Source organism: Colius striatus, chromosome 2 (genome assembly GCF_028858725.1).
Source record: "Colius striatus isolate bColStr4 chromosome 2, bColStr4.1.hap1, whole genome shotgun sequence".
In the NCBI taxonomy this organism is placed as follows: domain Eukaryota; kingdom Metazoa; phylum Chordata; class Aves; order Coliiformes; family Coliidae; genus Colius; species Colius striatus.
Genome location: NC_084760.1, coordinates 92,614,842 through 92,637,557, shown reverse-complemented (window position 1 = coordinate 92,637,557; position 22,716 = coordinate 92,614,842). Strand labels below are relative to the sequence as shown.

The 22,716-nt window shown below is 40.6% G+C and overlaps 2 protein-coding genes across 6 annotated transcripts in view; one reads left to right on the top strand and one right to left on the bottom strand.

Annotated features, from left to right (window-relative positions):
- Positions 1-507: 507 nt before the first annotated feature.
- On the bottom strand, positions 508-8,093 carry CNIH4 (cornichon family AMPA receptor auxiliary protein 4). 2 transcript variants are annotated; one of them, XM_061991504.1, is made up of 5 exons: positions 7,731-8,084; positions 6,250-6,318; positions 5,124-5,236; positions 1,298-1,438; positions 508-707 (listed from the first exon to the last, which is right to left on the bottom strand). In XM_061991504.1, the coding sequence occupies exons 1-5, from the start codon at positions 7,797-7,799 to the stop codon at positions 680-682; spliced, it is 420 nt and encodes a 139-aa protein (XP_061847488.1). In that variant the 5' UTR covers positions 7,800-8,084; the 3' UTR covers positions 508-679. The 2 variants fall into 2 exon arrangements, with proteins under 2 accessions (XP_061847488.1, XP_061847487.1); XM_061991503.1 differs by lacking the exon at positions 508-707 and adding an exon at positions 737-1,156 and having other exon boundaries at positions 7,731-8,093.
- Positions 8,094-8,209: 116 nt separating this feature from the next.
- The window catches only part of NVL (nuclear VCP like), a 45,483-nt gene continuing 30,976 nt past the window's right edge, over positions 8,210-22,716 (top strand). The window contains exons 1-12 of one of the 4 annotated variants that reach the window (XM_061991496.1): positions 8,210-8,377; positions 9,940-10,013; positions 11,290-11,342; positions 11,431-11,527; positions 12,458-12,515; positions 13,494-13,760; positions 15,343-15,469; positions 15,720-15,796; positions 16,585-16,719; positions 18,193-18,294; positions 20,147-20,264; positions 21,304-21,448. In XM_061991496.1, coding sequence (XP_061847480.1) covers positions 8,321-8,377; positions 9,940-10,013; positions 11,290-11,342; positions 11,431-11,527; positions 12,458-12,515; positions 13,494-13,760; positions 15,343-15,469; positions 15,720-15,796; positions 16,585-16,719; positions 18,193-18,294; positions 20,147-20,264; positions 21,304-21,448 — 1,310 coding nt within the window. In that variant the 5' untranslated portion in view covers positions 8,210-8,320. Of the gene's footprint in view, positions 8,378-9,939; positions 10,014-11,289; positions 11,343-11,430; positions 11,528-12,457; positions 12,516-13,493; positions 13,761-15,342; positions 15,470-15,719; positions 15,797-16,584; positions 16,720-18,192; positions 18,295-20,146; positions 20,265-21,303; positions 21,449-22,716 lie in introns of those variants that run through there. The other 3 variants (XM_061991494.1, XM_061991495.1, XM_061991497.1) reach the window with 3 other exon arrangements.

Here is a 22,716-nt window from a genome sequence, read left to right as displayed (position 1 = left end):
TGACAAAACAGGAGTTGAAGAGAAAAAGCAAATATTAAATCACATTTCTTCTTTATCTGTTTTTTTCCACTCTTACACACAAGTGTCGCTTTCACCACAGGGATCTTCATCCATCTAAACACAAGACTTGCTGGAGGGAGGAGTGGAAAGGAAACAAGGCATAACTTCTATTCCATTTCTTTTTAGCTGGAAAACACACACTGACACGAAGATGCAAGCTGTGCTACTGTTTACTTGGAAATCACTGCTTCGAGTTAGGCTCTGAGAGGATAGCTTGACAGCCAGAGGCAGGTCCTGACACCTTTCAGGAAGAAGTAGACAGAGCTGCACTTAAATGTGTTCTGGAACTACCACTATTATCAGTCCATACTGCTGAAATGAGTTTCCCTTCTCACCATTTAATTCCTAGGAGATAGTTCCATGAGGAAGTATTTCATCTTGCAGAAGCAGCAGCTCCAGCAGTTTGAGTTGTAAAGGAACAAAAACAACTGCTACACCAATCCAACGTATTTTGAAAATACTTTATGTTAAAAATACAGAAAAATAGTTCTTGTTCAAAGAGGAAAAATATACTGCATGATGACACTGAGCTAGGTATGTTCAGAAGGTGTCTGTGGCTCCACAACCAGTCACTGGAGTGATGACCCAATTTGGCAGCTAATGGTTCGTTTTCAACTTCTCAATCATTTATCAAAGCCAGAATCATACTGTGACAAAACAGAAAACATGATACTAGTGGATTACTGAAGCATGTGCAAGTAAGGAACAGCTGTTGCTTTCGTGAGAGAGCTGCACTTGATTCTGAAATAGAAAGTCAAACCAACTCTGCTGTGTCCTTTGCTTATGAAGACGGGGACTTGCAGAATTAGTACTGCAGTAGAAGAACAGTAGTTCTTAGATCTTGTAGGAAGTGGCCCCTTCACAGAACTAATTCGTTTGTAATTTTGCCAGATCAACTTTATTTTCTAAATTGGAACCTGTGAAATAAACTTGGTCCTCAAGATTTTTTCCATTCTAGAGAGGCCACTTATTCTAGGTGCTGAAATCACATAACTCTTTATATTGTACTTACAGTGGTTTTGAGATGAAGGAGGTCTGAGTTTCCAAACAATGTTTGATCAGAAAGAATAAAGGCATATAATGAACCTGCAGATAGCTGTCAAAATACATCACTGAGGCTTAGCAGGATGCAAACAGATGAGATACGAATACCAGCAATTACACTAGCAGAACAGAGGAGACAGAAATAGCTGGCAGACAATTCCTTTGTTCCTTGGGAGCAGTTTTTGAAACTAACCTGTAAAGGTACATGAAGAAACAGAGCAGATGAAAGCCTAGTTTAATCATGGCTTCCTTCATGTGCGATTTCAGTTGGCCTCGGTTATGGATCTCCGTGGGGTCAAATACCCCCATGTTTCCACTCGGCACCATGATGTACCTGGAAGTTTAAGAAAAAAAGAAAACAAAGAGAAAACCAGAAGTAGAGTCATCAACACATAAGGGAGTGTCAGGGGAAGGAGTAGAGAGATTGCACAGAAAGGACTTTGATCTAAAGAGGTATTTCCCAATTCAACATAAGGGAGCTGCTCTTTAATTCTATTTTAGTTTCAGGATATTGCCTCTATCTCTGCCACTACAACCCACAAGCAAAGAGTAAGAGGACAAGAAGTACTAAAAGCATCAGCCCAGCTTCCCACATATGAATGGGAGAGTTTCCAGGTAACAGCAGACTCCATCTCATTTTAATTGCTGTTCGTGGTTACTCAGTGTTACGAGGGAAACGTCCACCCACAGAGGAAAGACGCGTTAGATGAAAGGGAGTGGAAAAGAATTCATTTAGCTAAGAATTGGTGATTTATTTCTGAAAAAAACCCACAGAGATAATCACTAACTCCAGTGGTCCAAATGAAATAGCATAAGACAAAGGACCTGTGTACTATGCCCATCTTTGCCACAGCCATCCTGTGTTAGCAAAGAGACTGAGGCAGACAGGATGACAGAACTGAAGGGAGTTCAGTTCCACTCTCCAACCCTCATAAGAAAAAAAGCTGAGTGAAACAAAGTGAAAAGTAAGCAAAAGGAGGAATAAAACCAGCAAAACAAATGTTTAGGTCCTGTGAAAATTCAGCAAGCAGCAAGTTCTTTTGTCACAAGCATTTCTCAAGACAGCAAATGCAAGCACATGAAGTTCTCACTCCAGCTGAGCTCAGTCTAGAACAGTTATTATTATTTCACTTAAATGTCACACAGGCTCTGCGTTCCTGGAATCCTACTGATTCTACACAGGAACTGAACTCTTCATCTTACACCTGGAGCAAAAGCAAGTACTTGGAACAAAACACTTTTTGATTTCTTTATATACTGCCACCACTTGCACCCCAAAAGGCACTTTCCCACCTCTTACAAACATCATTTCAATAACAGGAGAGGAAGGAAGGGAACAAGGATGTTTTTAACAGCAGCGAGAGACCACAGTGGATGTTTTCTAGGAGCTGAGGCATTAAAAAGCACTGCAGCGTATTTGACTAATGACCATTTTCAATGTCCCATTAAAAACAGTTCATGTCAAATGATTCCAATTTTAAATTCTAAATTTAAAGTTGTACTCCATTGTTCTATTTTTAGTGTTACAACCCAAATTACTGTCTGTTTACTGGGAATGTGATGCATTTTATTGGAATAAAAGGGAGAACACAAGCTCCCTGTACCAATTTATCCCAGAAATAGAATGCACAGTTTTTTTACATCTCTAGGACGAGTGCCATAAAGGTAGAATTTCTTAATTTCACTTCTTAAAACAATGGTAACAGTTAAATGATGCAACTTAGTTACAGAAGCTGGTAGTTCTTCCAAGCTGGTCCAGCTTATATTGTACATCTAAGGAATTGCAGCCATGGACACAACAGCGCTAGATGCTGACAAAGTCAACTCAAGACAGTTGTCATACTCTGAACTGCAAAAAAAACCTTCTGCAGCAAAACCACACAGAGCAAGGAAACCATCAGCTTGAATAAACATACACATAAGTGCTTCTAGCATCTCCATTTGGGGGATGCTGCTGCCACTACAGCAACAGGACCTTTCTCTCTAGATTACACAAGTTCGTAAGGGATGGGGAAGTCCTGGTCAGAATTTTCACTGTACTTGAAAGATTGCTAAGGTTTTTTCCCTCCTTCCTTCAGTTAAGAGGTAAATTATTTACTTAAAGATAACGGCAAGAATCACATTATTTGGACTTATAATCTCAAGCAGGTCTGTGTAACAAAGAAGGAATAGAAGGGCTCAGCTTTCTTTTTGTCTATTTACATTCAATATTACCTTTGTAATTCCTACTTCTTTAACATGCTAAAATTCTTACTTCTTTTACATAGTAGCAGGTCTAAGAAATATTTAAGAATTAAGAAAATATCTATTTTGAAATATGATTAGATTTCAAATAAGCTGCTTCAATATCTAGTTTTAAAATAAGACTGTAAAACACAACTATGTCTCATCAGAGACAGTATAAGACATTAAGAAACTCAGGAAAAAAATAAACCAAATTAAGGAAGATGGGCCAGTAAGATGTTAAAGTAAACATGCTGCACCTTTTCTCTCTCGATGCTGTTTTTGACCAATTTTTTCCTCCCTGGGATTTGTTTCTGATGTCCCTTTCACACAAAACCTCTCTTCTCTCACTGAAATCAAGACAGTTAGTAAATTAAGCCAGTACTGTCTGTAACTGCCATTCACTCATGAAGACTAAGCAGGTTTTGAAGGAAAGAGAGTAAGCAGGAGGGGATAATTTTACACAGCTTGGAGTAGAATGATAGTCCTAAACCTTTCTCAACTCACACACAGCAACATTTGCTCCAGAAACTGGTTCCTGAAATACTGTAACATATGAAGATTGAAATACATTCAGCTGATGCTGGAAGTTTGCAGCTCTTGATATTGCATTCACCCCCTTCACCTTTTTTCCACTTAATCCTAATTTAGCAAGTGACATCTTCTCCTCTCCTCCCTTCAGTGTGCTGAAACTACTCTACAGTCCACCATTTTTTTGACTACCATACTTTCTGTTCATTCAACGCTGAGTCAAGTCTAAGTTCTATCCCAAAGCATCAGATTCCTTTTATCATGCAAACCACCACACTTGCTTTTGCAGACCTGTAATTCCTTCACTATAGATGGGACAGTCCAGGTTATTAATGTAGATGACTATTCGATCCTCAGAAAGAAGGCAAGATTGGCGCTACAGGCTTAACATTTTAACCTCTTGTGGCAGGATGGGTTAAGTATCATATTGTCCCATATATTTATTGCCTACACTGCACATCTAAAATACAGGAAACAATACCAGGTTTCATGATACTCAGAATGTCTACCCCATGTATGACAAATATAAAATGAGAGCTGTCAATTCAAAACAGCAATCAAAGCTTCCTCTCTGAAGTGTGGAAACAGAAATAGTTTCCACACTTAGTTGTATCTTTCAAAGGTTTAGAAGGGAAAGCAGGTAGCTTCTTTAAACATTGACCTAAGTAAGGAAAAGGAAGCATCAAAAGGGTAACCAGTACAAGAAACCCTGAAAGCTTCAAAGCAAATGCATTCTCTCTCCAGTGTCTATGTAGAAACAGTCAAGCCTAAATCAAAGATCAAATGCAAACTCCATACTTACCAACAGATACCAAAGGGAATACTGGTCATTTTGAGCAACAACATAGGGTACATACGGGTGGCCAAAAACCCCTATCCCTGTGCGTGTGCATTAGGCCACATTTGTTTATTAAGCATACAACTCATGCTGCCTCCAGCTTAGAAAAACAGAACTACTTCCTAATCCCAACTACCATGCTATTACTTCCTGTGAATTTGGGAATGAGTCACAGATCAAGATTCCTGGGCACTGGACAGAACGTAAAGAAAGGACCAAAGTTTCCTATCTTTTACCCCCTTGGGTTTCTTGTAATTTTAATTGCAAGGAGAGGAGAGTTGTACGTTGGTTAGATCCATGATGGCTGTTAGCAGCTGAAGAACACGCTGAAACATCTTACCATGACTTCTTGTTTAGCTTCACACTACACTTAATCTACCAACAGTGCAAAAAAAACAAGCAGCACACTAAACCCCTTTGCACTTACCTGTATATATTCCACGTTGCTACTGGCAAATTGAGGAGAAAGATGAACCAGTGCAATGAAATGAGCATTAATACAGTTACAACAGCATGGCCGATCACCTCAGGGACCACCCACTGTAGAAAGGGAACAAAAAAAGAATTATACGCATAAATTTAAATTCCTGTCTGAAAAGGAAATCCATGTGGAGTTATCCCTGACTCTAATCAGAAAATTCATGGCAGAAGCAAGCGATTTCACCACAATGTGAGGAAATTAATACCTTTGGACAGATTCCAAGTGGTAAGCCAGAAATCTGGCACTAAGATATTACAAGAGATACTTTATCCAAGTATTACAATGATCTCTAGAGACAGACATAGCTGCTTGAACATAACTGTACTACACACGCACTTAAGAAAATGAGTGAAGACAGCGTACAGTGCTCATTTGAAGTCACTGCAGAGAACACTGGCTTTAGAAATGAGAGGAGCGGATAATTAAAATCTGCACAGACACAGGACATACTAACACCCTCAGGCATGGAACAGAGAAGAAAGTTGATCAATAGGAAAACTGGCATGGTTAAATTGGGTCAGCCCCTGGTAATAACTCATCTTTGGCTTGATGGTATCCTGTAGCAATCTCTTTTATATGAAGGAAGAAAATACCTTTAAACCAAAACCAACACCCACGAGGGAAAGCCATATTGACGTAATTAAATCAGTTTCAAGCAGATTTGGTTAAAATGGTAATATTTTTTCCCTTATCACAGTAAAACTCTGCTGTTCAAAAGAGGTTAGCAATTATACAGAAGCATCAGAGAGAGTTGCTGTATAGCTCTTGGAGCACAGTCCCAAGCAGGCAGACACCTTTGCTGTGGCACACCCACAAGAACCAAAGCACAGAACTCAACAAGTCTGTGAATGTGAATTCAGAGCAGCAGCCCATCTCAGAGCACCAAGGGTCAGAACAGCAGTATTTCGTGACTCAATTTGCTGAAGGATGGGCATCCAAAAAGGACAAGCACACTGAAATAAAGGCTACATGCAAAACATTACCAATCAAGGCTCTTCAGAGCCGTTACTTGTGATGTTAAGATGAGAGGGCTGTTCTCTTAAACAAGTAAGTGCAAAGAAGAATTATTTACTTTATTGAGCTTTGAGCAGCATGATCTGGCATTAATGTAGTCGCATTCCAAATCTGAGAGTGTGATTATCTGAGGTGCAAGATAAGGAAAAATTGTATGGTAACTCAGAATATACAAAGCTTTATTTTGAATAAGGTGGGGAGAGCACTATGCTCTCAGCATATACTCTCTTGTTCTACAGTTAGACTGCCAAAAGTGTATTTCCAGTAGTTACAACTCATTCCTACTTTAGGTAGAAAAGTTAGGCCACCTTTTATGATCAGACCAAGAGATTTTATGATGTTTTCCCAACAGCAACTGTTGCACAAGTGCTAAAGTTCAGCTCAACACTTAAAACAGACCAGAGAGGCAAACTCATTATTATCAGGACTATTACAACACTAGAAACCAGAACCTACAAGGAAGAAAAAGCTAATGCACTTTTTGAACTCTCCTCACAATAAAGCTAAATAGTGCCATTTTAAGAAGTGGATTTTTTGTTTGTTTTTTACAGTGACATTGGATTAAATCCCACTTTGCTAGGAAATGAGAGGGTAGCATCATTATAAAATGAATCTTCAGCAATTAAAATACAAAGATTTCAGATAGAAAAGTCCTCTCAAAAAAGGCTTTTAGGTTACACGCATGCATCACAATGCCATGCCCTGTAAAGACTCTGCTCCTTTTTTCCAAAGAAAGGGAAAAAAAATGAGATTTTTTTTTTTCATCTCTAAAAAATGGGTAAAGTCTTTCTATTTGTCAACAATACAAGTCACGTATCCTTCTAGGATTAATTTAAGTGCTTCTGTACTTTTTTGTATTAGAAGAACTGGGTGGATTCTGAAACAGCACCAGGATTTGAAAGACTGTGTCAGCCAATTCTCTTTTATTCAGAAAAAATAAGAAAATCAAACCAATGTTTTTACATTCTAACTATGCCAGACAGCAAAAACTGCAAGTTTGTAACCAAGAACACAGACGTTCTGTTTGTTGAGGAACTCAAGAGCCTCCCAGTGATGAGCTCCCATTCACAGTAAGGCATCCTTACAAGCAAAGGCTGTGTGGCTTTTGCGTTGCTTCCGAGGCCTCTGCACCGAGGCCCAGCACGTGCTACCTCTGCGAGGCACGACGTGTTTCCCACCGCACCGGCCGCACATGCCCGTAGCAGCCCCTCGAGCTCCAGCGCTCGAAGAGGCGAAGAGATTTCGGGCACCGATTCACTCACCGTTTCCCCGCAGCGAGACGTTCCCACCTCGCCAAGCCGCCCTCTCCCGCGGGTCTCAGGGACTGCTCCCCAGGCACTCCCTGCCAGCGGCCGTTACCCAGCACAGGCCCCCACGCCCCGCTACCCACCACCCTCAACCCATCCCCAGCTCGGCGGCTCCGCACCCGCCCGCCCGCGTTTCGCGGCGCCTCAACGGGCCCAGCCCGCCCCGGTCCTGCCGGGCGCAGCCCCAACCCGCCCCGCTCCTGACACCCGCAGCCCCGGAGGTGAAGGATACGAAGTAAACGGAGAGGAAGATGAGGGCACAGCAGTCAATCAGCGAGAAGATGAAGACCACCGACTCCATCCCGCCCCGGCCGCCACCCTCCCCTCCCGGCCGCCGTACGCCCTGGCGCCAGCCCGGGCAGGGCAGGGCCCGGCGGCGCCGCGCCGCGTCCCGCCTCGCCTCGCGGCACGCTGGGAAATGGAGTTCCCTACGGCAGCCGCGCTGCGGGCCGCGGCAGCCGGGACGCGTCCCCGCTCTGGGTGAGGGCGGCCCGCGGGATCTGACACAGCCGCGGGCGGGGGCAGCTGTGGTGAAGCCTGACCCACGGCGGGGGGCAGAGGCGCAGAAAGGCCCAGCGCCCAGGGCAGGGACGGGCCCCGCTGCGGCCGGGCCGCGCCGCGCTGGGCGGGGAGTTCGAAGGGGGCCTAGCGGGGAGAGCGGCTGAGGCGCCCCTCGTGCTGCCTGCGCACAATTCCCGCTCAGCCTCCCCGCGCGCTGCCTGCGAATAATTCCCCCCCGGCCGCCCCCGTGCAGGCAAAGCGCTAGGACGGCCCCTGGGCTGGCCAGGAGGTCCTCGACGCGGGAGAGCGGTGTGAGGGGCGATGCGGAGCCGGCCGGGACACTTCGTGGACGTGCGGCTGAAGCAGCGCGTTAAGCAGGTACCCGCCGCCCGCAGGCACCGGCAGCCGGCCCGCGGCGGGAGCGGGTTGCTCGCGCCGCCACGGTCCGCCTTTGTCCATTCCTTCCACCTTTTCCCCATTCCGGCTGGAAGGGGCCTCGAGCATCCGGCGCGCTCAGGTGCGGCGGGGAACGGCAGCCAGCGCCTAAAGGCGGCCTCGCCGCCTGGGGCTGCCCAAAGGCTTGAGAAAGCTCCTAATTAAAGCTGTTTTTATTTGGCTTTGTTTTGTTTTATCGCTTCCTTCCGTTCTCTTTGGTACTCTTGACCCTGAGGCTGGCCTGATGTTTCAAATCTGAAATGATCAGAAAATAAAGAAGAAATATTGCACTCTGGGTAGATGTGGGCAAATTGGAAAGCGTTTGCGCTTGGGAACGTACATCGGTTACAGCAAACGAGGGAATGAAGGGGAAACGTGCGATGACTTCCACGATACACACGCGGACTGCAGGGAGTACAGTGATTCCCTCAAGTGGCATAGTGCTGTGTCGCATCTTGTGAAAATGTATAGTGACCTTGCAAATTAGTCACCGTTTTTCTGAGTCGCTGTATAAGTGTACTCTACTTTCAATTTCTTAAAACGTGAGTGGCTGCTTGAAGGAACTTGCTTATTCTCCTTTACAAGATCACAGTGTCTGTGTCTTGGCTAGTGTGAAGCAAAAGAGGCAGCTGATTTGTGGTAGGCTTGATGTTTTCTGCAGGTCAGTGCAGTGTGAAGTGTAACATCCTTTTAAAAAATAATTTTGTATTCAAATTTAAGCAATTTGATCGTTTTAAATAGAGGTATTAACTTAAATGTGATTCTGAAATCCTCCTTGCTGTGACGTTTGTAATGCCTCATCTTTTAGGGAGATACTCTGTTTCCATTTTCCTTTTTTTAAGAAGGAATCCACTCTGATAACATTGAAACTCCTCCTGGCTCCTCATTTGGAGAGTGGAGAAGAAAGCAAATGGAGTACAGTTGTACCTGAGATTCAGATATTTTTCTCACACTTTCCATAATTGTGGTTTGAAAAGGGTTGGATCAGCTGCTGTCAGAATAGAATTCACTGTCATTTCTGTACTTTTCTGTAGCATTCTTTCAAACATTTTGCAAAGATTAAAGTTCTTATTATGACCGTAGTCATACTAATCCACATAGATTGTTTCATTTTTAAGGTAGGAGATCTAAAACAAAAGCTTAGCTGAGGGAAACCAGGAACCTTAAGAGGATTGACAGTAAGATGATGTGTGGGTTACCAAGTCATCTTTCATACCAAACAGCACCAAATGGAGTTGCACTAGCAGAAGTCCCCAAAGCATCAAAATACAGTATGCTGCTTTTCCACAGGAAATGGTATCTAGCCAGTTATCTGTGTCTTAATAAGCATTTCTCATTTCATTGGGAACTACCGTCCAGTGTGTTCCAAGGCAGTTTAAGGCTGTTTCTGATTTTCGTTTTGACTCTGAGGAAGAGTAGGGTTTGAAATAGGTGTATTTGATCCAGATGTTGTGGTCAAGTGATTGACAAAGGTTTTATTTGCTGCTTAACATTCTTCATTTCAGTATCTTGCAAGTAGTAAATGTGGCCAGTATGTTGACATTGGAATTCTAGCATCTGATTTGCAGAAAACCTACAGGTGAGCAAATATTTGCATTCTTGTATTCTACATTGAAAATACGAAATATATTGTTGCTTAGCATTTGTGTATTTTTAATAAAAACCTAATTTTTCTTTGTTAACTTCATTACCAGTTGTTGAGGTTAATTGAAACAATAAGATCATTTCCACTCTAATGTTTTCCTCTGCTGGTATATCTAGTATCTCATGGGGTTTTCTTAAGTGTTGGCATTGTAAGATCTAGTTGCAGTTTGGTTTTGTGGGTTACTTGTTTTGTTTTGATTAAACAGTTACAGATGCTTTACAGCATCTTGGTCCTTACCCTAGTGAGCTGAAAGTATAAGGGAAAATCCATTGTAGTGCTGACAGATAGGGGAGATAAAGGATTCAGCAAGACCCTGAATTCTGCTCAGTTGCTCTGCAGGACAGTCAGCCTTGCCTAATTATTTTTAGGCAGACTTTTCTGGGTGGTGGGGGCAAGGTTGCATTTCAGCAGATCATTGATGGGTGGAAGGGTTAGTAAAGGTGGAGAAGTGTATTTATACTTGTTTGCATGTTCTATTTATTTGTGCCTTAGTAGAGAAAGGAAGCCAAAACCTTTGCTTGAGATGCTTAAAGGTCCTGGGATTTGGTTTTGTTTTTCCTCTGTCAGCTATAAAAGCAAACCAAATATGTGTTCCTGTGTGACCTGATCTAGGTGGACCTGCTTTGGCAGGGGGTTGGGACTAGATGATCTCTAAAGGTCCCATCCAACCCCTACCATTCTATGATTCTATTATAAAAGTATACCCCCAGGAAGTGAAGGTAAAACGTTGATGGTTTTTATTTGCATTCAAGGATGCTCATTGAACCAGAGTTTCTCATAGTGACCGTTACTAATGAACACAGTTCCTTGCCATACCGTCCTTTTTAGACTAGTCCCTGGTCCATATGGTTTTGTGTTAATTCAATTGTAAAAATCAATAGTGCTGTGAAATAGAATCCAGCGTGTTTATGTTGCTGCTTCTCTAGACCTACAGTTAAAGAGGACCTTGATAATTTTTACTAAACATTGCTTCAAAGACTGGTATAGTTTAGTGGTTCTATTTCATCTCAGTGATTGAGCTATCCTAAGCTTAAGAAAAAACAATCACTTTTTCACATAGTTGGTTTTTAATAAGAATTTGTGTAGGAGCTTGGGTATCACCTTACAACTGGTTTGTTTTTTTTTTTTCTGCCAAGAATGACAATATGTTGTGGTAAAAAGCAGTTGATGTAACTTGTTTATTTTATTGTGGTGTTTTGTTTTTTTCCAGTGCAGAATATGGACGAAGAAAAAGAAATGCTTTTAGAATACAAGTCGAAAAAGGTAGTTCCATTAGTGATGTGTCCCAGGTGCCAAAATCTTTGATTATGCTTTGGCTGTTTTCTTAACATGTGTGAACTGTTTCTTTCAGTGTTTGGAATAATCAGTAGTGAAAAAGAACGTGAAGATTTAGCAGATTTAGAAGCTGAACATGTGGCAAAAAGAGCAAGACAACAAGAGAAAAACGAGTAAGAACAGTTCTTACCGTTAGATGAAGTTAATAATGCCTTTAATATTATCATTTCTGTTCTCTGTCTTCGTATTATTACATTTTGGTAGTTTCAAGGTTGCAGATAGATCCTTCATAGGAAACTTCTGATGAAGCAAGTGCATGGGAAATCAAGGATCATAGAATCATTCTATGATCCTTGATTTCTCATAGGCTTGTCTTCATCAGAAGTTACCTGTAGTTAGCAGAAACAGTTTTTTCAGTGAAGATAGGCAAATACTAGAGCCAGTCTTGATTTCTCTGTTACGGGGCAGGTACAGCTCTGACTTAGTGGGATATCTTCAATAGTTTCCTACATAGGCCTCAGTCCTCATGTGGTTCAGTCCTTTTGTTCTCTTCCATTTCTTGGATGTAGGAGGTAATAGCTAAATGTGAAAGGTAACCCTACAGGACAGGCTGCTCAGAGTAAATTAGGACCAGAAATTAAGATTTCCTGACCCCTAACCTTGTGCATAGTCTCATGGACCATTTTGGTTTTTCAGACCTGTGGTAGGAGACATTAAGGGTCTCATGGGAAGTTAGGACATTGTCAGAAGGGCTAGTCTACTTCAGTTATTTTACTGCGACATCCCTTATGCTAGTGTTGGTGGTTGCATGATCTCTGGTAAGCTGAGTCAGACTGGTCCTACGTCAACCTTTTGTAGGGCTATCTTTCAGCCAAGTTGCAAAGTTGAGCCAGCTCATTGCAAACTTGTAAAGGGTGCATTTTTTGAACTCTTCGTAGTAGTAAATTTAGCTCATTCAAATCAGGAATTTTTCACAGGTCTTTAGACTATATATTATGGTTGTGAGGAACCACATTGTGGAAACTGCATTTTTGTTTTGTGAGTATCTCACTTGCAGTTCTGCTCTGGTACATTAATAGTTTTTGTCTTCCTTCCATGTAAAGGACTATGGGAAGTACCACAGATGACTCTGATGATGATGATGATTATCCAGAAGGTCTAGTAAGTTGTGTTTTATTATGATTGTTTGTATTTGCATAGCACACATTACAATGTTGTGAAATTGCAGTGCACTTGGAGAGTTTAAAAGTGGAGCTGAAGATGAAGTATTGTCAGGGTTGGCAATTCCAAGAGAATCTAGAGAGTTAAAAGGAGGCTATTTTATTGAATCATAGAATGGTAGGAGTTGGAAGGGACCTTTAGAGATCATTTAGTCCAACCCTCCTGCTAAAGCAAGTCCATTTAGAACAGAACAGGAACGTGTCCAGGTGGGTTTGAAAACCACTAGAGAAGGAGATTCCACACCTACCCTGGGCAGCCTGTGCCAGGGCTCCCTCACCCTCACAGTAAAATAGTTTTTCCTTATATTCGAGTGAATCTTTTTGTGTTCCAGCTTCTTTCCATTACCCCTTGTCCTGTCACTGGTTACAACAGAAAAAAAGTGCTGCTCCAACCTCCTGACATCCACCATTTAGATATTTGTAAATATTAATGAGATCCCCCCACAGTCTCCTCAAGACTAAACAGCCCCAGTTCCCACAGCCTTTCCTCATAAGAAGTATGCTGCAGTCGCTTGATCATCTTAGTGGCTCTGTGCTGGATGCTCTCCAGAAGTTCCAGAAGAACCTGGGGTGGAGAATCACTGTTGAGGAAAACCCATTGGGGGCCTGAAAGTCTTGGCTATCAAAAGGGTGATATATGGTTGAAGGAACTGACATGTCTATTTCTAAAGGAAATGACTGTCAATTAACAGGGGCAATTTCAGGGTAAATTGCAAAGGCTGCTGTCTCTTCAACCAGCAGAAGTACTTTCATATGCAGTCTTCTGAGCAGAGGAATGGGTTGGATGGGGTGTGACTGCTTTCTCCTCCATCAGGGATAACACCAAATTGTGTTTATGAAATACTTTTTGTTGGTTTCTTAATATAAGTAATACAAATTATAACCAGTTTATTCTCTTTTAAAATACCTGAATCTCCAGTCTACAAATCACATGAACAATTCCCTGCTGGGCTTATACAAGAAGGGAAATCCCAATTCTGTTCCAACCACACCAAAAAACGAACCCATGGAAACTCCCCCTCCCATGCGACCAGCACCTCAAACAAGCACCATGTCAGCAGGAGCACGACTGGAAACGCGTCTCTCTGAGGGTGACTGGATCATCGATAAAACTCCCAGCGGAAAAAACATTTTCATTGACCTTTCAGAGGATGGAGAAGGAGATGAAAAGAAAGCGATTTCTGAGGTATTGTGTTTCTCAGTCCCAAGGTGATTTAAGTAGCAGGTATGAATATAATTTCCTGTGTAACCTGATAGGTTTTTGAAGGGTGATAACTGAGACCAGAAGGACTGTTTGTCTTTCTCTCTGCAGTTTAAAAATAAATTACTTGTATCACAAACATGCATGCTGTGTTTAAAGATAGTCAAGATATTGAATGGAAAGGAAAGATTGGCTTAAGCCCAGTGGAGTGCTTATTGTTAGCTTGGTTTCTGAAGAAGGAATGGCTTAGCCCATTGCTCTGCCATGTCAGTGATTTTTGCACTTTCTGGCCCGTTTCAAACATGTTTGTATGGGAGGTAAAAATTCACAAAGTGAAGAATGTCCTCCACATTTTTTGAGGAAAACGTAGTACTCGGTATTACAGAGACAGAGATTAGTACTCATACTGAGAGAAAGATAAATGTAATTTAGCTGTTGTTTATTCTCGTTGCCAATGACTAGCCAAACTCATGAGGAAGCACAGGACTTGCTGTAGCCATAGCATATGTTCTCTCTTAGCCAGTGGTTAAGTCTTAGTGAGCCTCGGGAAAACTGAAGTTTTTTTGATGAATAAGAGTTTGAGAAGTTGAAAGGAAATTGTGTTGATTTATAAAGCAGTTAAAAATAGGTCCTACTCCCCATCCAGGCATACTGCCCACTTTGTGATCCGCTCCTCCCTTCCCATTTTTCTATCTTATTTAGAAAACAAACTCAACTTTGTTTAGCTTTTGAAAGCTTTGCATTTACGTGTGAGAGATAATATTTATGATGTTTGCCTGACAATACATTTTGACTGAATGCTCTTCCATGTGAGGGAAGAACTGCATTAGATCTGCCTTTCTAATTACACAAAATGGTTACTGAATAGGCAGATCTGACAAATCATCGCTTTGTCCTACTAGTGCTGCATCCTTATACAGAGGAATTGAGTGCGTGGAAGATCTTCAAGTTGTATCATGTTTGCTATGCTGTATTCTTAAAAAAAAAAACCTACTAAAAAAGCCCTAAAACAAACAAAAGAAGCAACAAACCTCAAACAAAAACTTCTACCTTTATCATTGACCCTCTTCTTGTTTTTTTTTTTCCTGTATTAGTCTTTTTCTTACAAGCAGTTAACTTGTGTTAGCACTGGATAGTATTTTCTTCTTTTCTCTCTCATGAATTAGCAGTAATAACAATTGTTTCTGTGGGAGTAAATATATTCCTACAGTTTTATTCATCCTCAAAGTGGATTGCTCAATTGTATGCAAATAACTGGTGTATTATTTTGGTTGGTGGTTTTGGGGTTCTTTAGGGGATTTGTTTGGTTATTTTTTTGCTTACGAGTACATACTCTGGGAATAAAAGTGACTGGTGTAATTAACCCTTTCTTTAGAAAAGGCAAATCCTAAGTAAAAAGATTTTTCTACAAAAAGAAGGGATTAGATTCCTGCCTTACTTGTCTTGGTTCATATGATACGTGTAAGTTAAGCATAATAGATGCTTACACACTTTGTTCTTTTAAGCATTTGCAGAACTTCACTGACTTGGAAAGTTTTATGTGTGTAATTCTGTTTTTGTGCCCCAGAAATCAACAGAATTTTCTGTCTTGGAGAGTGAAAGAAAAAAGACAAAGGGTAAGAAGGCAAAAAGAAAAAAAGAAGAATTTCCAGATGTAGATGGAGAAATTCGTTCTGTTCTACTTAAAGAGAAAGGTGAGAAGTTATTTTTGCTGTGCTGTTCCAAAGAGATGATATTTGACCGTGGAATCTGATACCAGAGAAATGTTTTCTGAGGTGCAGAGAGGTGGCCTCAAGTATTTAATATGGTACTAAAAAAAATCCATTCCTATGTCTACTGCCTGTAGACAGTAATACTATTCCATGTACTTGACTAATTGTTTAGGCTGAGTGTTTTTTTGTGCTATTATGCCGTGTCTAAATTTGCATGACTTCTACTTAACAGCCAGAAGTAAGGGGCCAGAGCTTTACCACCCTTCAGTGAAGTTTGAGGATGTAGGAGGCAATGATGAAACTTTAAAGGTTAGTAACAATTTAATTTGTGGGATATAAAATGCACTCAAAATGTCATTTGAGAAATGACAGAGAAAGCTGTCTGAATCCATCTGTGTGGCATTGAGAATAGCTGCTTATACCAACAGCAACAAAAAGGGGGTTGTTTTGCTTTTCTTTGATTGTTGTGAAAGCAGTCACTGAAATTACAGTAATAAACAGAACTTACTGTATTTTGACCTCTCAAAGGAGATTCTCCTCTCCCTCCACTTTGCCCTAGTGAGGCATCATCTGGAGTACTGAGGCTGCCCAGCTCAGGAGGGACAGAGAATTTCTGGAGAGAGTCCAATGCAGGGCCACCAAAATGATCAGGGGACTGGAGCATCTTTCATACATGGAAAGGCTGCAGGAGCTGGGACTGTTTATTCTGGAGAAGTGGAGACTTGGCAGGGGGAACCTCATTAACACAAGTATTAAAGATTTTTTAACACAAGTATTAAAGAAAAAGGGCAATGGACAAAAGCTGGTACATGATAAGTTCCATTTAAACATAAGGAAAAACTACTTTCCTGTAGAGGTGAGGGAGCCCTGGCACAGGCTGCCCAGGAGTCTCCCTCTCTGGAGGTTTTCAGAAGCTGCCTGGGTGCGTTTCTGTGCGACCTGATTGAAGCGAACCTGATTAAGCAGGGGGGTTGGACTAGATGATCTCTAGAGGTCCCTTCCAACTCCTAACATTCTGTGATTCTGTGTCTGTAATGTTAGCAACCTGTGATTCTAGTTTTTGAAATCTAAATGGAAGTCTGTCTTGTTGGTAACAGGAAATATGCAAGATGCTCCTTCATGTCCGTCATCCCGAAGTCTATAACCACTTGGGTGTGGTTCCACCTCGTGGTTTTCTTTTACACGGACCACCGGGATGTGGAAAGACGCTGCTTGCACAGGCAATTGCTGGGGTAAGATAGCTTTACATTTACAGTTTCTTCTTTTTCTGAAATATACTTAAAAAAACCCAATAGTCCTCCTTCATGATTGACTAGATTTTTCCTCTCTTTGGTCTCTTTGCTTTGCTTCATTTGTTTGTATTCCATCAGAATCTGTACTTGATAGAGCCATATATGAAGAGAGGGCATAGTGACAGGCTTTTACATTTGACTCTTGAGGCATTCCCAGGACAGGCAAAGATATTGAGAAAGCTATAAATGGAAATACCTTTGATTAAACTTACCAACTTGCATTACCTGTGTCAAACTAATGATTTTGGAGCATATGCTATTATTGGTGTTAAAAGTTTGGCATTTAGTGAGGCTACTGTGCTGCTATCTGTTTTGAATATAAATCTAAGGGCTGTTTAGGGCTATGTGCTGATAGCCATGAACATTTGTTTTTCCTTAATACAGTGGTTCTTTAAATGTCACAGATTATAACCTTCAGTTTAGATACATGTAAATTATGAACTTTTGTAGTGCAGATTTTGTCTTGGAAGTAAAATACTAATGATTATTCCTTCAATATTGGTTAGACCATTCTCACTTTGTCTCAAGTCTTTTAATTTAAAAGATTTGGGTTTTTACTTTTTAATGCCTTCCTGTAAAAAAGGTATCCATTGAATGAATCTGTGATATTTAATACTTCAGTGGGTATTTGTATCCAGGAAGGGTACTAAATCTAAGGAGAAAAACATGACACAAGCAAAAACCTTTCAGAGATTAGATGAATTTAACGACTACTTCTTAAATATTTCTTTCTTAAATCAGAGATTTTCAGTAGTGCTATTTAAGGTAAATTCTCTCTCCAAGCCCAGGTAGTGCCTCAGGTGGCCTTGATTTATATAAAATAGGAGATTTTTTTTTTAATATATGTAGTTTAAAGAGCTTGAAATAGACTGCAGCTACCTATAGCACTACTGTGCTACAGTCTATTCAAATTATAATTTATTTTTAATAGCAGGAAACCTTGAGTGTGAACTTTACAAGTATTTTATTGTATAGCCTTGCTCAGATTTTTCTGGAGCAAGACTAAAGAAACCAAACCTGGTGGGAATATCTTCCACACTGCTAGGTAATGCTTTGTTAGAGGTGGAAATAGACATTTTTCTCAAGAGGGGAGCTCAGCATGAACTGAAATACATGCATAGTGAAGGTCTGGGTTGGGGACCAAGGTGCAAAGCTATTTGACAGTGCAATTCTTCTCTGACTGAATTAGGGAAACCTGGGGTTTGTATTCATTTCTGTTCACTGACCAAATGGCTCAAACCCATTTTAAATTGGAGGGTGCTATTCATCTTTTTTAAAAGCTTTTTAAGATTTATTCTTGATTACAGAATCTTTGGATGTAAAAGGTGGCATACTGGAAGATACTTGTCCTCTAGGACAGCCAGCATTTGTAATCTCTAGATATATCATAAAATATATCCTTGTCTCTTTCAGGAACTCGAGCTCCCGATGCTGAAAGTGGCAGCGACTGAGATGGTGTCTGGAGTGTCAGGGGAATCTGAGCAGAAACTGAGAGAATTGTTTGAGCAGGCTGTGGTGAGACACCCATGGGAAATAGCACTGTGGATTGTTTGTCCTTTTCTTTATAAAGCTTCATAGTTTGTTGCTATGGTTGGAATTTGAGTGAATATTAGTGAGTGAATCTTTATATTGCTACACACAAGTCATAGTGCCTTCCCTTCTGTGACCAGAATTCCATTGTACTAAATGTCATGCTGCCATAGAGCACAAAGATTACTGTTCTGACATCCTGACAAAAGATAGTTCATCATCTCAGTGTAAAGAGAGCAACAGAAATTATTTACGTTCTTGGAGCTGCTTGGCTTTATATAAAAATTCCATAAAACTCTTAAGAGTGCTTCAGTTTGCTTTCTTTGTTATGGGAGGTTTTTAGATGGTATTGTATGGCATGGGATTTGAGAGAATGTGAGAGCCTTAAGACTCAGAGGGTTTAGATGTAAAGCAAGAAATTTGGGGAAAAACGTGACACAAACAGGAGATAAGTTACAGGTGAAGTCTTTGGAGATGTGGTGCAACTTCCAGACTTACTATTTAGTAAAGAGAACCAGACAGGTCAAGATAATTTGAATTTAAACAAATACAGATGTTTCTTCTTTTAGTATATGGCTAATGTTTTATTTCATGAGGACGGCTTTCTGTTCCTGACCTCTGAGAATGTTCTGGTTTTCCACTTTATTCCGTTTTTCTGCTCTCCCTGACAACCATATATAGGTGTTTAGAGTGTGTTACTGTAAAAAACAATGCTAAACAGGGCAAAAAAAATTGTGAGGCTGTTAAATTATTGTGTTTGCAGTTCATAATACATTTTAATTTTTAGAAAGCCTTGTTAAGAAATTGTTTGGAATAAAATTAAATAAATGGTTGCCCAGATTTTTTTAGAGATTATGTATCTTCAGTATGCATAGGGATTATGGGGAGGCTGCTATAAAAGTTTTGAAGAAGTTAAATGTACTGCATAAAATATGTTTAAAATCTGTTGCCTTTCTAATAGTCCCTCACATTTACTCATGAAGCTTTTTTACTTTGTCTTTTTTCCTGGTACGAAAACTTAGTTCTACATTATGTGTGTACTGTGGATCTTTACAGCTTAGTTGCCCTTTTTTCCCCCCTCTGCCAGAAAGCAGAAAAGTGAACGACAGCTAGATGGCGCAGCTGCTGCCTGACAACAATGCATGGGCTTTAACATGAGACTTTTTTATATGGGACTCTTTTTGAAGATGATTCTAATGTTTTCCTTAAGTACTCCTTTACACTGAGAGTGCTTTTTGAGACTGTTAATAGTCTTATGTTAGTTAAAAACTATTCTGTTAATAATTAGTGTGACAATTCCTGTATTAGTGTTGGCTTTTTATGAACATGAAGTACGTGGAATTTTAGAATGCTTATAGGAGCTGCTCATTTTTACTCTTTAAATATGGTCAAGATCTGTAGTAAGTTGGCAGATTGTTTTTCATGATCACCTACTGCTCCTTTTGTTTTGTTATGTGTGTCAATACTTGAAATTTCACAGCTTTAATGGGACTAACAAAACAACCAAAAAATCAAAAGCAATCCTTTCTTGTCTGATTTTCTTTTTTGGACTTAAGCAAGTAGGCACTCACAATGGAATATTTATGGAAACATAAGGCAACACAGAGATACATTTAGATCTTAAACAGTATGTAGAGACATTTTGAACCTCATGCCTTAATTATTTCATAGTCTGCTGGCTCTCCAGTTAGTAACAGAATTATTCTGGGGCAGGTTAATTGTGCAGCAGACTTAGAGTAATACCTATATAACAGAAAATCTGGAGGAAAAAAAAATACACTTGTAATACACTCAGTGTCAGTGGAATTTTGTAATTGTGACTGTTTGTTGTTCCTAGTCCAGTGCACCGTGTGTCCTTTTCATTGACGAAATTGACGCGATCACCCCCAAAAGAGAAGTGGCATCGAAGGACATGGAGCGCAGAATTGTTGCTCAGTTCCTGACTTGCATGGATGGTCAGTTTTGGGAAGATCTAAGCTAAACTTGCTATTTGCCAGGCTTGCTGTCTGCCTTCCTTCAGTAGTGACTCATTATGGCAGGGTTAGTGGTAATCATTTGTCATATTTTGTCACAGTTTGTGGGAGGTAGTGGGACAATTCTAATAAATTTCAGGGGATGTTACTACATTATTTTCACAGCAGTCTGTACAGCATTATATAAGCCTGTCTGTTGTATAAAGAGATACAGTCTTGTAGTTTAACTCCAGCCAGCTGTTATGCACCACGCAGCTGCTCACTCACTCCTTCTCCTGCTCAGTGGGATGGGGAGGAGAATCGAGGGGGAACAACGCAAAGTTCATGGGTTGAGATGCAAACAGTGTCATAATTTAAAATTAAATAAAATATAATAATTATCATAGTAAAAAGGAATATAGCAAAAAGAGAGAGAAAAAAATCCCAAGCAAAGGCAAGTAAAGCACAGTGCAATTGGTTACCATTTGCTGACCAATGACCAGACCATCCCCAAGCAGCCATCTGTGCCTCCCAGCCAACCCTCCACCTCCCCGCAGTTTATACACTGGGCATGACATCCTGTGGTATGGAATAGCCCTTAGCTGGGGTCAGCTGTCCTGGCCATGCTTCCTCCCAGCTTCTTGCGCACCTCCTCACTGAAACTGAAAAATCCTTCAGGATATCCAGTAGGATAAGTGCTACTTAGCAACAACTACAACATCGGCGTGTTATCAATGTCGTTCTCACGCTAAACACAAACCACAGCCCTGTACCAGCTACTAGGAAGGAAATTAATTCCCAGATGAAACCAGGACAAGTGGTAAAATGTGTCAAATGTCATTTGAAATGTTGATTTTGGTTTGATTGTACCTATTGCAAATGCTGAGTGAAGGAATGAACAGCAATTTAGTGACTGTTGGTCAGTTTATCACTGCTATTCTGAATATTACTGTGCACTGCAAAAACAGTAAAATAGATATCAGAACAAAGTTGAGATGGTGTGTTAAGAATACTAACTTGCATCCTTCCTTCCTTCCTTTAGATTTGAATAACGTGTCTGCCAGTACCCAGATCCTTGTTATTGGAGCAACTAACAGGCCTGACGCACTGGACCCTGCACTGAGGCGAGCAGGAAGATTTGATCGAGAAATTTGTTTAGGGATCCCAGATGAAGAGGCGAGAGAGAAGTATGTTACAAAGTTTAAACTTCTTTTTTATTAATAATTAAGGAAAGAAGGTGTAAGTTAACATACAAATTAAGGAGAAGTATTTATTGCTTTATGGGACTTGATTGCTTTATGCTACTTTAGTCCTGTTTGTGCCTGTACACACTTACGCTTCAGTACACACTGAAAAGTGCAGAAGATATTAAGTGTGCATCTGTTCTTTGTCTTTGCAGCTGTGTCTATGATACCAGTGGTTTCCTTTCTCGAGTGCAGATCTGCTTTTTAGCATTATGTTAATGGGTTTTCAAGTGCCTTAACAGTGTAGATGGTGGAATTAAGTACATCTTTTCAGTTGTTCAGGAAGTTAACATTCTGTCTTGGGTGCTCGCCATATAACTGTTAAATTAGCAACGCAAATTAAGTATAGTGTGTTTGTTAGTCCTCCCAAGCACGTATCTTTAGCAATAGGCCTAGGTTCTGCCATTCCATTCCTTGTGGAAATACACCAGTCTAGGCATTAAGCTGAGCTGCAGTCGTCCTGCTTTGTGTAACTGGCCCTTTTTACTCCAAAGATCTGTGAATGTCAGACTACATTTTAAAAAAATAATTTGCCCATTTAATGAAAAAGGAACTGCTACTCAATTCTACAACAGCAGAAAACACAGGAAGGGGACTGTGAAGGCAACTGTGGCTTGTCTTGTTACAGGAAGGAAAGAAAGGTTAAAAGGATAAGTTCCTTCTAGCTCAACTAATCCTATTTCTAGGTTGAGAAAACAAACTATTCTGCTTTCAGCATGGCTCACTTTGTGTTGTCAGCATTATTCCATTATTATTGGCCATTATTCCTCACCACCACCCACCTTTTGGCCATGCCTCCACTGTTTTGGGTTTTTTTCCCCTTTTTCCTCCAGATCTGCGGCCCTGTAGTAATTATGTTGTTCTTGATTGTGTGAAAACATGCAAGTGATTACAGGTAGAGCTAAAAAGTTGACTGATGAGGGTTTTGATTCTATTATATTTCTTAAGTTCACATTAAAAATATCTTTTCAGAAACAGCACTGCCCAAAGGATAGGAGTTGTGAACGTGAAAGCCATCACAGTGTGTAGAGATTGTTTTCAAGTTAGAGTGTAGGTACATTTGTTTATCTAATTGTTTTGTACAGTTGTAGGCTTACGGGAACTGTTGAGCTTGTTGGTTTGGGTTTTTTTTTTAATTATCCCCTCCCACTGACTTTTCTGGTTTGATTTGGACTTGAGGGTTTTTTCTTAGGGAGATAGGTTCCTTTTTT

Bases quoted from the DNA above. Each gene is read 5' to 3' on its own strand.
- CNIH4 (XM_061991503.1), bottom strand. From the start codon at position 7,799: ATGGAGTCGGTGGTCTTCATCTTCTCGCTGATTGACTGCTGTGCCCTC. The intron at 5,237-6,249 runs GTAAATAATTCT...CCCTTTCTACAG, and splicing joins GCTGCTCAAAGCTCAATAAA to TGGGTGGTCCCTGAGGTGAT. The intron at 1,157-1,297 runs GTTAGTTTCAAA...GTATTTTGACAG, and splicing joins TTCTTCATGTACCTTTACAG to CTATCTGCAGGTTCATTATA.